We start from the raw sequence: 13,826 nt of genomic DNA, 5'->3' as shown, positions 1-13,826 counted from the left end.
TGCTACTCGTTTATGAGTAGCACAATTTGTGTAAAACTTCAAAACAAATTAAAGTATTGGTAAATTTCACTTGTAAGGAAAAAATCTACCCTTCATTAATTTGTTTTAAAACAAGACTTTATTATGAGGTAATACTGCATTTCCTATACAGGTAATGAATTGTTTCATCATTTATTTACATTTTTATAGTTCAGACCAACATTTAGTAGGTTTGTTCCGCGTATTTTGGTTTTACGTAGCAAATATTTTTTTTCCCACATATTTGACTAAGTCCAATAATGTATAACTTTGATGGCAAATAACTCTGGAACTAAAGTTTTGTGCAAGCAATTGTATCACATAAATACTAAAAGGGTCAAGGTTTACCACTAGGGTAAATCTAAATTTAACGTAGATCGGATAAGAGTACGCCTGAAGATGTAATGATTATCAAGTCAAAATCGCCACACCTGTGCTAGTGCTACAGGCTAAGCGTTAGTACTTCTACGTACAGTCACGAACATTAATAAATGGAGGCTGAAACCATTATTTCCTATGGCTCCAACCTCCATTTATTAATGTTCGTGACTGTACATAAAGTTATTAATAAATTATTAAAGTGGCGATTCTGGTTTCACGTAAAAGTTAAAACATATTTGCTAAACATTGTTTATCTAACGAGGAGCGTGTCAATCATTAGTGGTATCTTACTGTTGATTAGTGCTACAAGCACAACATTAGCTCTCCTACGTACGGAAAGCTAATAATAAATAAAAGTGGCAATTGCAGCTTGATACGAGCTCGATATAAGCTAGAACCTCCACTTTGACAGAATAACTTTGTGGGGGGAAAATGAGTGCCAATCGTTAGTGCTAAATTGGTGCAGGTTAGTGCTCCTATGTACTTAAATGAATCAATAAATTAATGTGCCATACCGTTAATCTAGATATGTGACTTAAACAAAATAACTTTGAGGAGAACAAAAATGTCAATCGTTAGTGATACTCTCATTGCTATTTAGTAGTATGAGCACAAAGATACTTCATCTTTGTACGATATTATTTTATCAAATTAAAGTGTGATTCTGGCTTGACGTCATGCTAAAATCACTATTTCTACAACATAACCTTGTGATCAGCGAAAATAATGTTAATCACTAGTGCTACGTTAGATCTGGATACCCTTACAAGGACCAGTTAATATTTCTAAGTACGAAAAATTATAACCAAATTAAAGTAAGTGTTCTGGCTTAATTTCAAGCTAAAATCGCTACTTTTGCAAAACAATTTTGTGAAGAATAAAAAGGTTGTAAGTCTTTAGCGTTATGTTAGTACTGATTAGTGCTACGAGCTCAACGTTAGTGTTCCAACGTAAAGATAGTTATTACTATCGTTGTGCTTCTAGCACTAATGAGCACTAATGTAACCATTGACAGTCTTTTTGTTTTCTGCAAAGATTATTTATAAATGTGGCGATTTTGCCTTGACTGCAAACTAAAGCAGATTTCAGATGAGAAGCGGCATGGCCTTGAGTTGGCTTTACGCGGCGTCCAATTGGCTTTGAGCGGTGTTGACAATTCGCGACAAGCAGTTCTGCACGCTGACTTCTCGCGCTACTGCGAATCTTGACAATAGCAGAGGCGCTTATTAGAAATATTGTATTAGCACATTAACTGCTCACTTTACGAAGTAGAGGAAAGAATTACGAACACATACGTGAAAACTACATCTTTTTATGACAACTGGCTGTCATGATACACGCTTTGAAAGGTTTCCATATAAAACAATTAGTAAAACGAGCGTTGAGTCCCGTCTAATTTCCAGTGGATTTTTCTTCGATTTGGAAATGGAACTCAACTTTTATTAAAGGATAATCAGGGGTGTAACCAACACGTTGTTCTAGGAGAACATTACTTTCAGGGGGAGGAAAGCTTTTCACACATTAAAAGCAGAACAAATGACCTATTTCAGAATATGAAAGCATTTTAACTCACCATGTATACTATACACATATTATGTTTTCTCGATGCTACCTTAACAAAAGACGGATCTTGACAGTACTGAAGTTGAAAAGCGGATTGTAAGAGATAAATCAATAAGCTATTCATAAGAAAACAAATGCTGTTTCTAGCAGTCTGTTTATCCGACTTTGTGTTTATGTAGGTTAAAATACTAAAGGGGGAAAACTCGAAAAAATATCAACTCAGATATTATTATGCAATAATATAGTAGTGAGAGATCCTGGGGGGACTGAGGGAGCGAGGGCCCCTCATTTTATTTGTAAATGTGCAATATTAGCGTTAATTTGAATGCAATTTGTCTTAAAATCATCATATATGCTTTCTGCATCTGAATGCACCCCCCCCCAATTTACAGAGAAATCAGCGTCCTTGTAATTAGGTACAGAAACTGTATTGATGATGTTTTCTTTTTTTAAAAATCGTATTTTATTATAAACGTTCCTAATTTGCATTAACTATTAAATAAGTTTACTAAACATATACTAGATGAACCTCATTTCGGGGCTGGAAATAGTTTGGAAAGTCAAGGCCCTCTTTTCCCCCGTTTCTACACCCTTGAGAATAGTAAGCGATCGAATTAAATAACAAGCCTCTGCAATTTGATTCATATTATATATATATATATATATATATATATATATATATATATATATATATATACAGTGAAACCTCTACTAACGGACACCTTTATAAACCGGACACCTCCCATAACGGACATATTTTGTAATCCCCAAACACTGTAATAGGAAAAAAACATATTGGCAAACCTCTCTAAAGCGAACACTCTCTAGTACGGACACGGACAGTCTTTCTTGTCTTTTATAGGTATTATTTACCTCCGTATTACGGACACTTTCTCTAGAAACAAGTTGGAAAGTGCAGTAAAAATACACTTTTAGTAATTCATATGTATGTCACCAAGGAAGAACATGTGAGTGTGACATTTTATCTCCTCAACTGTCTGTTCAGCAACCCAGAGGAAGGGTCTCTGTTTCACAACACCCTTATATCCTTTGCTTGCATTCCACTCCCACCCAACCTGCTTCAGAAACAAAACGGATTGACAGTTGCCCACTGTTTGGAATGACACATCATTCTACTGTCCCGCTGGAATCTCTAACCAAGCAGAAGACAAGTTTGGTATTTTTGACCACGGGTACGCATATTGTCTTTAAAAAAAGTCATTACTGGACTGCAATTAACTCACAAATTAAAGCAACACACCGAAAACGTAGTAAGTAGCGATAAATGTAAAGTGCAGAGAACTATAACATCTTATTCCCATGTGCATCGAACATAGGGAATTGGATGACGCAAGATAATGCAGGTACAGTAAAATTTTGGTAATATTCATAAATACGTGATTCATGCAAAAATATTTTTTTCTAATTGCATATTACCTTGTTTCTTAATTTACGTAAGAAAATATTGAAACCTCTCTAAGGCGGACACCTCTCTGTAGCAGACAATTTTTGATTCCCCACGGCTGTCCGCTTTAGAGAGGTTTCACTGTATATATATATATATATATATATATATATATATATATATATATATATATATATATATATATATTCGATTCCCGGCGGGAGCTCATGTGGAAGAACAGAAGGTATGGGACATTCGTAATATTGTTTTGAAATTGCCTTCATGCAAGATTCTTCCTTATTCGACAGAAGAAACGCAGTATGATTTTTTTTTCTTCGTTTCAATACCTTACGTATGTGTGGCCAATTACGTACTCCTTCTTTACTCCTCTAGCAGGGATGCAAAAGCACCAGGCGTCTGAGTGGTGTCATAAATTATTGTAACCCAAAACAAACTCGACCATATCGTGTTGCTTACGAATCAGATGGATTGTTGTTGAGAGACCTACATCAAGTATAAGAGTATGTTATTATAGGAACAGACATGGAAGCAAAGGAGCTGATTGTGTGTGTAGGAACGCAACTTCTCTTCTAGCATAAACAGAATTTATCAGTGTCTATGTTGCTTTCTTTCGTGGTAGTTCATTTGTTCTCCAAAATCATAGTTGACAATGTCTTTAAGGAAACCGAGTACAAGTGCGGAATTTTCTTTAAAAAAAAAAAAAGTGCTACGAAGTGAAGCTCGAAGAATTATTTTTTGTGTTTACAATTTTTGGAACTCATAATAAAAAATTTACAAGAGTCAGATTCAGACAATGGCGAAATATTAATTGACATAGATGATAGTGAAAGTAGTGTTGAAGACGAACGTTTAGCAGTTCCACTGGAATAAGTTAATAGGTAGGTTATTCAGTTGCTATATATACTTCTAGGATACACAGCCAAAATCTTTGAGTTTGCTGGAATAGTATATTTACATTGTGAATAATGTTGCCAATGTATGTGTAATAATCTCAACTAGAGGAAGAGCGAGAAGGGAAAGGGGAGTCCGAAATCCGGCAACACCGCGCGGAATATCGCACAGCATTGGCTACTGCCCGTGATGCTTTACATCTGAAAAACACAATAGAATCCCACTTTAACTTGTTAATAACTTTTCGACGTAGGAGCAGTAACATTGTGGTTGTAGCACTGACATGGCACCAACGAATGACCACATTTTCATTTTAGCCGAATCATCTTTGTAAAAGGGTCGATTTTGACTTGACTTAAAACCAGACTTAATTTAAATTGTTAATAATATTCCGTACTAGGAGCACTAACATATTTGCTAAACATTGTTTATCTAACGAGGAGCGTGTCAATCATTAGTGGTATCTTACTGTTGATTAGTGCTACAAGCACAACATTAGCTCTCCTACGTACGGAAAGCTAATAATAAATAAAAGTGGCAATTGCAGCTTGATACGAGCTCGATATAAGCTAGAACCTCCACTTTGACAGAATAACTTTGTGGGGGGAAAATGAGTGCCAATCGTTAGTGCTAAATTGGTGCAGGTTAGTGCTCCTATGTACTTAAATGAATCAATAAATTAATGTGCCATACCGTTAATCTAGATATGTGACTTAAACAAAATAACTTTGAGGAGAACAAAAATGTCAATCGTTAGTGATACTCTCATTGCTATTTAGTAGTATGAGCACAAAGATACTTCATCTTTGTACGATATTATTTTATCAAATTAAAGTGTGATTCTGGCTTGACGTCATGCTAAAATCACTATTTCTACAACATAACCTTGTGATCAGCGAAAATAATGTTAATCACTAGTGCTACGTTAGATCTGGATACCCTTACAAGGACCAGTTAATATTTCTAAGTACGAAAAATTATAACCAAATTAAAGTAAGTGTTCTGGCTTAATTTCAAGCTAAAATCGCTACTTTTGCAAAACAATTTTGTGAAGAATAAAAAGGTTGTAAGTCTTTAGCGTTATGTTAGTACTGATTAGTGCTACGAGCTCAACGTTAGTGTTCCAAGTTATTACTATCGTTGTGCTTCTAGCACTAATGAGCACTAATGTAACCATTGACAGTCTTTTTGTTTTCTGCAAAGATTATTTATAAATGTGGCGATTTTGCCTTGACTGCAAACTAGAATCCCACTTTAACTTGTTAATAACTTTTCGACGTAGGAGCAGTAACATTGTGGTTGTAGCACTTACATGGCACCAACGAATGACCACATTTTCATTTTAGCCGAATCATCTTTGTAAAAGGGTCGATTTTGACTTGACTTAAAACCAGACTTAATTTAAATTGTTAATAATATTCCGTACTAGGAGCACTAACTAGCACTAACATAGGTACTAACGTTTGATTCAAGTTTTATTATGATTCTTAGGTATGCCGATTTTGACTTGATAAACAAGAAGAAATACGATTAAATTGTTCTTCGGATATTGATGTTTTAAAATAGAAATATTAAATTAAGAATGATAAGTAAGGTAGTTTTATTGCATAAATATAATCTTAATACACACACTATACATATATGTAGGAAGAATAAGGGAACGTTTTAAATTAAACAAAATTAATTAGGTAATTTACCAACTGTAATTTTTTTGTTCAATATACACCCCTTCTGCAGCAATACACTGCTGGGACATTTAGCTAATGCTAGAATACAGTTTTTAATGTCCTTTTCCGGAATCGCCTCAATGACCCTCGTTACGGTAGAGTGGACGTGTGTAACATTATCATAAAATGTTCCTTTCAGGAGCATTTTTTTTTATTTTTGGAATTGGAAATAATCTCAGGGCGATAAATCAGGAGAATATGAAGAATGTGGAAGCATACCGATCAACTGCCTGATGCTCGATACTCGGACGATTCTCTTCGTCACTAGTTACTATCGATTTCAAAGATGTTCTGTTCTATCTAGCTGTTTTAATCGGGTTCTTTCAACGTTCAACGCGAGAAAGGTTTTGATCGTCAGTTAAGGTGTGCGGAACAAATCCAGTGCAGACATTTCCGTTTCTTTAAGTCCTTTGTTATAATTTCGTGAATGAGGTCTTTCGTCGTATTTAATTCCTCCGCCATCCATCTCACAGTCGAATTCGCATCGTGAGCGATCATTTCACGCTCTTGTTCCACAAACTCATCGCTATTTTTGTTTTTCGGACTATCTGGCTTTGGATCGTCTTCCAAGGACTCACAATCGTCCCACCACTCCAACACAAATGTACGAAATAAGCACTCATCACCATACACTTGCCTTATCACTTCCAATGTTTATGTAAGTGTTTTACCTAGCTTCAAACAAAATTTAATATTGGCTCTTTGCTCCATCTTGTTTTTGTGACAAACGGACACCAGATACATTCACTTTTCTTGCAATAACTTGACACTCCGTTAATCGGTTCTCATGATTGTGGTCTCGTTTAGTCGAGCAGATATTTAATTTTCGGATGATATGTTTGCTTCAATAGATGGAGCTAGTGGTTATCTGTAAATGAAAAGTTCCGTTACTTTTCTGACATACTGTATATTGATAAATTTGATAATTTCCTTCAAACATTTTGAATATTAGAAATATTATAAGTGCTAATTCACTTTTGAACAAGACTGTACCTAGGTGTAACTAAGTGTATTTTCTGTGTGAAAAGAAAATCATCAACAAATTACACACCTTTAAAGGCAACACTGAGCAAAGATGATGGGAATATCCCGCACCTCATCCAGAACGATATTTGAGCCAAAAAAGTTGGCAAAGAATCACCAAAATTCACATTTATCTACTTTTATTTTTACGTCAGATTTTTTTTCTTTCACAAGACATCAAACCGAAAATAAATGGCATATTCAAATGGCGTGGGAAGTACTGACTCCATCCAAGAATATAATTATGTAACTCAATTGTGGAGTACGTTTTTCTTAATGGTTTTGCTGTTTTCTTCGTCTGTTTTCTTGCTTTCGTTTTGTTACTATAAATATAACATCAGTATTGACAACTATGGGATACTTTAAAACCCTCTTCTGTTTGTATCATTGGGAAGGAAATTGTAAGTAAATGAAATTTTGCAATTTCTGAACTTGTATTTTTAGACAAGAAAGATTAATTATTTTGGAGGAAGGATACTTTAATTTTAAAGAGATACACAGCTGATAATTTTTACTCTACAGTTATAATTAATTCAGTGAGACAGATAAAAATGAGATGAAATCTTTTAGTTTTACTTCCAACGATTTTGTCCTTGAGTTCAAAGGAGATGTATGGAATGAAAATGTGGAAGGAAACGGAAGAGAATCGTGAGACAACACACGAATATGGTATTTAGACTACAATTTCATGTAGCCAGGGATCGAATCATGGACCGCTTGTAGTAGATGAGAGTGCTGTACTTCGTGAGTGCTCTACCTACCACTAGAGGTGAGAGCTCTACCATTTGGCCAATGTGAGCCAAAATAATCTGTGTACACACGGAGGAAAAAAAAACGTGTGTGGCATACGTAAAAACGCAGGTTACATGCATAAATCCTGTAGTTTTTTGGACTTGACGTAGGAGAATCCTGCAGCAAACGCATAATAACTATAAACGTATGCTTCCTTTATAATACTTCCCGTATAAATGTTCCATCTATACTTAATTCCATGTGAAAGAAATAACTGTATACAGGCGGTGAAAAATCTCACATACAGATGGACGTATATAACATAAAGTTGAAGTATGTAATATACAGAAGACTGTTAAATGTTAGATATCCTGCAGCGACATGTTATAACATCTAAATGAGAAAAAGATAGTACTATGTAGCATATGGATAAAGCATACTCTGTACAGAATTCCGTAGTAGACATATGGAGCCCGTATATTTGTACAGTATACCTCTGTCCGGATAACGGATTTTTCTGAGTATATTTAAATTTGGATGTAACGTAATGTTTAAAAATAGTATCATGATAACCCTAGCAATTGTTCTAGTGATTCTTTCAAAATTATTCACTTCTTTAATCACCCATCTCCTGCAACCTGCAAGCTATATCTGTAGAACGTAACCCAGGAATTGTTTTTCATTTCTTCATATTTGCGTGTAACAAAAGACAAAAAGACCGAGCAAGCAAGTATACATATAAAGAACTAGAGAGTAATTGCAATGACGACAATCGATCATATTATAGCTATTGTAGCTGATTTATCCTTGATCCCTTCAATAAAGATGTGAAAATAGCCTTGCTTCCGTGGATTGTACATCATTCTTCAGAGAGGCATGATTTTGTAGAAACTAAGAGTAAGAAAAAATCGCTCACGAGGAAAATGTCTTCTTCTATCAGAGTTCCCTTTTGTCAATAAGATTCAGTAACAAAATTGTTGGTAACCAAGAATTAAAGAACTAAGGGCTCGAAATCCGTGGATTGGTCCTTTTGCAAAAGGGTATTTGTTGGGTTCTCCAATCAGTAAGTTATTTTGGAAATGTAAGAATTGAAGCTTGATCTCCTTACCAGAATCCATAATAGCTCCCCCATGAATTGATTTATATGCAACGTGTTAATGAACTGTACCGTACATCAAAATAAGGTTCATATAGACCTGTGGGGAAAGTGCATAGTTTCAGAGATAGGGCTGCCGAAAATCGCGAAAAAGCTAAATTTCAAGAGGCCCTATTTCGAATTCAAGAGACTGTGGATGGTGGTCTTTATCAGCGTAAAGGAAGTCACGCATACACAATCCAAAAATACGTATTTCATTAATATTAAATTGGTGTACAGAGTATTCCCTGTAGGGTGAAATTTCCAGACATGCAATCAACCGAATTTTGAGATATGCTCTAACGTTATGATTGGTCCAAAATAGGCAAATGATAGCCTTGATAGCAGTGAACAGGAAATCATTTGGCGCAATGTCGGAAGTGTTAGGGATAGTCAGCAGCACGGTCTCTCGTACTCGGGAAAACGCATCCTGGGATCTTTTCTTTCACGCGTATAAGTGGAGAAAACGTGAATTATACCATGACGAAACACATTGTATCACACGTTATTCTGAACACAAGAAAACATGGAGCCATAAGTCCATATGAAACTTTTCTCTTATTTTGATGTGAGGAATCACCTCTTACAGTTTGTCGGTATAGTTCGTTAACATCCTCCAGATTGTTCCCCAGTTGATTCTATAGGGACTTCTCTTCTCGGGGTCCCTTGCAACAATAATTGCTTGCTTTCTTTTTCTGGTGACCATGAACGGATAATAACGTTAAAACAAAACAAGTCTACCTACTAGATCTTTCGACTTAAAGGCATATTACATATGAAGTTCACAATGAAATGTTGTTGATTGATTTTGTCATCGTTTCCGGGACTTGTTTGCTATTCAACATTCAAGTAATTAACTTAAGCTAGCTTCTCCCAAAATATTACGTATTGTACAGCTAGCGACGTCGTTTGGTAAAGTTTATTTTGGGAATAACAGAGGTATGGCTTGAACGCACAGAAAATTACAGTCTTTTTAATGTACTGAAAATTGCACTCAAATTTTCCTTCCATTCTTAAGTTATTAATGAAACTAATTTTATCAAACAGAAAGAACTTTTGTTGCTGACTGTACAATAGGAAATATTTTAGTCCTAAAAATGATTTGTACTTTTGGAACATTACGTATTTGTACTTTAATAACTTAGGGGAGGAGCAAATAAAGCACAAGTTTGCTACTAATATGATGCTTTATAATGTACAAATCTTATATACACAAAATGAATAACGGAGTAATTTAAGCGTAATAGTAAGTCATAGATCTTTAAACGGCGGGAACCGAACTCCTTCGTCACGGGACTCTGGTGCATTATACGGATTGTATCGTCAATTACTACAACTCTGGACATTTCCACCGCTTCGTAACTTGTAATTTTATTATCCGTTTGAGAAGTTAATAGTGCTAATTGCAGTATCCCTCGTGTGTGTATATATATATAGATTTCTGTATGATAGCATTTTCTTCTTAACTCAAATGTTTTATTATTTTTCTTGTGACTTTCGTTTCTTTATAAATGCAAGTTAGTGCTAATAATAATACCAGGAACATATATATTTTGTTAAATTAATCTCCCATCTTTTACACATAAAAGGCTAATTGAATATACATCATTATTTCTGGAACAACATAATGTATTTTTATTTGTTGATGTTCTCTTGCTCACAAAAACTTATCGAACTTGTTTTTCCTGTGCATGCTAATTATGTTCTGTTTTTTCTAATATCTGCTATAAGTCAATTGTATTTGTGAAATGATTGATTCAAGAAACAAAGAATTTTGACTCACGAAAAGCAGAAATTAAGTCATCATGACTCAATGTACGGAACAACATTCTAGCGCCGTCTGGTGGCAAGAGCACCTCAAGTGCAGAAACTAGAACAGTTTATTTCTTATTATTATTGTTATTTGAAAATTATCCAGGTTACTTTCAATGTTCTTTTGTCTTTATTATTCTAGGTGTGACAACCGTATTGTCAATGACGACTATGGGCTTTGGTGGTCGTTCCCAGATGCCCAAAGTCTCGTACGCCACAGCACTTGATTGGTTCGTCATCCTGTGCTTTTCCTTCGTGTTCGCCGTCATGGTGGAGTACGCAGCCATCAATTTCATCGACAAAATGTCCAACGATCTCAGAAAGGCTATCGACGCCAAAAAGAAGGAAGCAGAAAAGGTGGAGGTAAGAGGGTTTAAGCAAAATAGTCAAATCATAGTAGCTGTTTATAAGGTAACTATATTCATTTATTTACTATCGCCATTAATGACATTGTGCACCTGATATGAATTCCCAACGTGCCACAAATGTGTAATTATACAATAGTATACAAGTTTGATGTATAAAAAGTGTATTGAAAATTAAAAAGTATGGGGACGGATAACAAATTATTTAAAAATAGCCCAAATATAAAAATAGTTATGAACTATATTATTTTATGTTAAATAGATTAATCATATTATGGGCTAGAGTATGGGAGCCACTGGCATATCAAAATGTCGTATTGCCTGAAATATTATACTGATTACAAATAACAGATATGAAATGTAAGAGTAAGGGGTAGAGTCAAGTCATAAATAGGAAAGAGAAATGTCATAATCGAAAATTGACTAAAATGTCAAAATCAGAATAAAGTCAAAATCAGTAAAGGAGTTGAACAGTGAAAGAGGGTAAGTTTCCTAGAGGGACGGGACAGAAAAGTTGGAGAAAAGTGAGAAATGTATAATAAAAGAAAAAGTATAAAGAAGATATGGATGTGTGTACTTGTATGTAGTGTAAATATCAAGAAATCCCACTTGATCCCTTTCCTCCACACAGCACTACAGTAACATGATGTGAACACTATGGCTCCCTCTGCCGAACTGATTAGCTATATTGTGAACAATTATAGTCTATGACAAGATTTGATTATAAATTGTACGGATAATTGAATTGTCACAGAGACTAATCTGAGAAATCAAACAGTGTATTGGTTCAACGAATACTATTTAAAAAGCATCTACCTAAAACGGAAACAAAACAAATACTGAAATTGGAAACTCGTGGATAAGCGGTTAGCATACGCTCCTTTGGTGTGGAAGACCCGGGTTTAATTCTCGGCGAGAACCCATATAGTTCGAATTCCACGTTAACCAGTAGTTCCACGTCTCATATAGACTGCTGACGTAAAACTCAAAATCAAATCAAATACTGACATTCTTGAACTTTCGATTTATCTATCATATAAATACAAGATCAAGTTCATTGTTGCAAACAAACAATAAAGAACTCATCATTCAACATTTTTAAACATATCACGAACTTTCAAAACACTTGTAATGTGATTACTTTTACTTTACGATTCTTCTCAGTCTGTAAAATTACTGTTTATTAAAACGATTCAGTCAGCAACTGAAGGAAATCAGATATACAGTATTATTCAACAAACCAGAAATATATGGGCAATAAAACGTTTGATCACGATGGAAATTACATTTCGAAAGTTATGTATTGATCTTCTATCTATTTGTCTCATTCGTTGCAAAGAAACGGACAAAAGACCATGAAGGTTTTGTATGAAAAATGTTACGTAACATTCATACGAGAAATTATATTACGTTTAATAAATTTTAACATCAAAAACAGTGTCCACAAAAAGAGTTCATCCAAACTCTTCTCTTTAAAAAGCATTTTAGTTGAATACTCTTTGGTCTTTGTGTTAATGTCATTAAAACTTCGTTAAAAGTGCAAGATTTGGAGGATGTTTTTTTTTATATCTTGACCTAATTATTCATAAAGTAAATTCTGGGGAAGAAATTGTCTATAATTTTCTGTTACTAGTTGAAATAAAATGCAAAAGAAAGACTCTGAAACTGAAAGCAGAGAAAAGAGGTTCGTATACCTCATCGTTCTCGAGGAAGTCTTTTTTTCAACTCTTCGTCTGTGTCTATTGCACTGACGAAGTGGAGATAACTAATTTGATAGAGCGACCAGATGGTTCACTAGTAGATGGAGCAGTCTTATTTTTTGTCTCCTTTGGGATGGTCCAATAAAGGAAAAAGACTTCTAGAATAAACTAGTGACAGCGTAGCAAAGACGAGAGAATGGGAGTTCTAAAAGCAATGGAAGGCAATTTAAGGAGATAACTTCATTTTTAAAACTATTATAACCACATTCCCAAAGGCGTTGAAAAATTAAATACGAAAGAAGGTGCGAAACAAATAACTATGATATTGAGGTCAGTGATGTGTCAATGATATAGAGTTCTCAATGTGGGGGTCAGTATCTCAACTGAAATGTGGGACTCGGTACAGAAATAGTGTTGAGAGAGTGCTTATTTCACTTACAGAGCTGCACCAGCACACAAAGAGGGTGTCATTCAAAGTTTAGGTAGGAAAAAATTATATCAGTTACAAATTAAAAATAATATTTAAACTTTAAATCGGAAAGTCACTTTTAACCAAATCCACACCCTCAGGGGTGGATTAAACATATTAGAATCCTATTTTGAACATATCAGTGTTACGTTCATGGTTGGTCTACTGGATCTACATTCCAATAATATAAAATAATACACTTAAAAAAATATAATCGCAAGTACTTTGTTGGAATGATTATTTTATTTTCAACTAGGTTTTAATTGAAATATGGGCTGTCTTTTCTAGAGGAATTATTTCTTAATCATTAAAACCGTTAGTGAAATAACTATTTATAAACATAATATAATTATTTGATTTGATTTTTTCTTGAATTTTATTTTGATTTGCTGTACTTTGGAAACATTCAGTTTTAAATTTATCAGTTTTAAATTTATTCTGCCGTGTGCGAAACTAATCATGGCGCGTTCTAAGAGTTATCGGTAGATATTAGCAGCTGATGACTATATATATATATATATATATATATATATATATATATATATATATATATATATATATATATATATATATATATATATATA

General features: G+C 34.3%; 1 protein-coding gene across 1 annotated transcript in view; it reads left to right on the top strand.

Annotated features, from left to right (window-relative positions):
* Positions 1 to 13,826, top strand: part of LOC145680822 (gamma-aminobutyric acid receptor subunit alpha-6-like) — a 663,305-nt gene that overhangs the window by 630,841 nt on the left and 18,638 nt on the right. The window contains exon 7 of the mRNA XM_081751910.1: positions 10,851 to 11,071. Within this exon, the coding sequence (XP_081608036.1) occupies positions 10,851 to 11,071 (221 nt within the window). The remainder of the gene's footprint in view (positions 1 to 10,850; positions 11,072 to 13,826) is intronic.

The sequence above is a fragment of the Thermobia domestica genome, chromosome 3, assembly GCF_964235325.1.
Source record: "Thermobia domestica chromosome 3, izTheDome1.hap1.1, whole genome shotgun sequence".
In the NCBI taxonomy this organism is placed as follows: domain Eukaryota; kingdom Metazoa; phylum Arthropoda; class Insecta; order Zygentoma; family Lepismatidae; genus Thermobia; species Thermobia domestica.
This window is presented reverse-complemented; position numbering and strand designations above follow the sequence as displayed.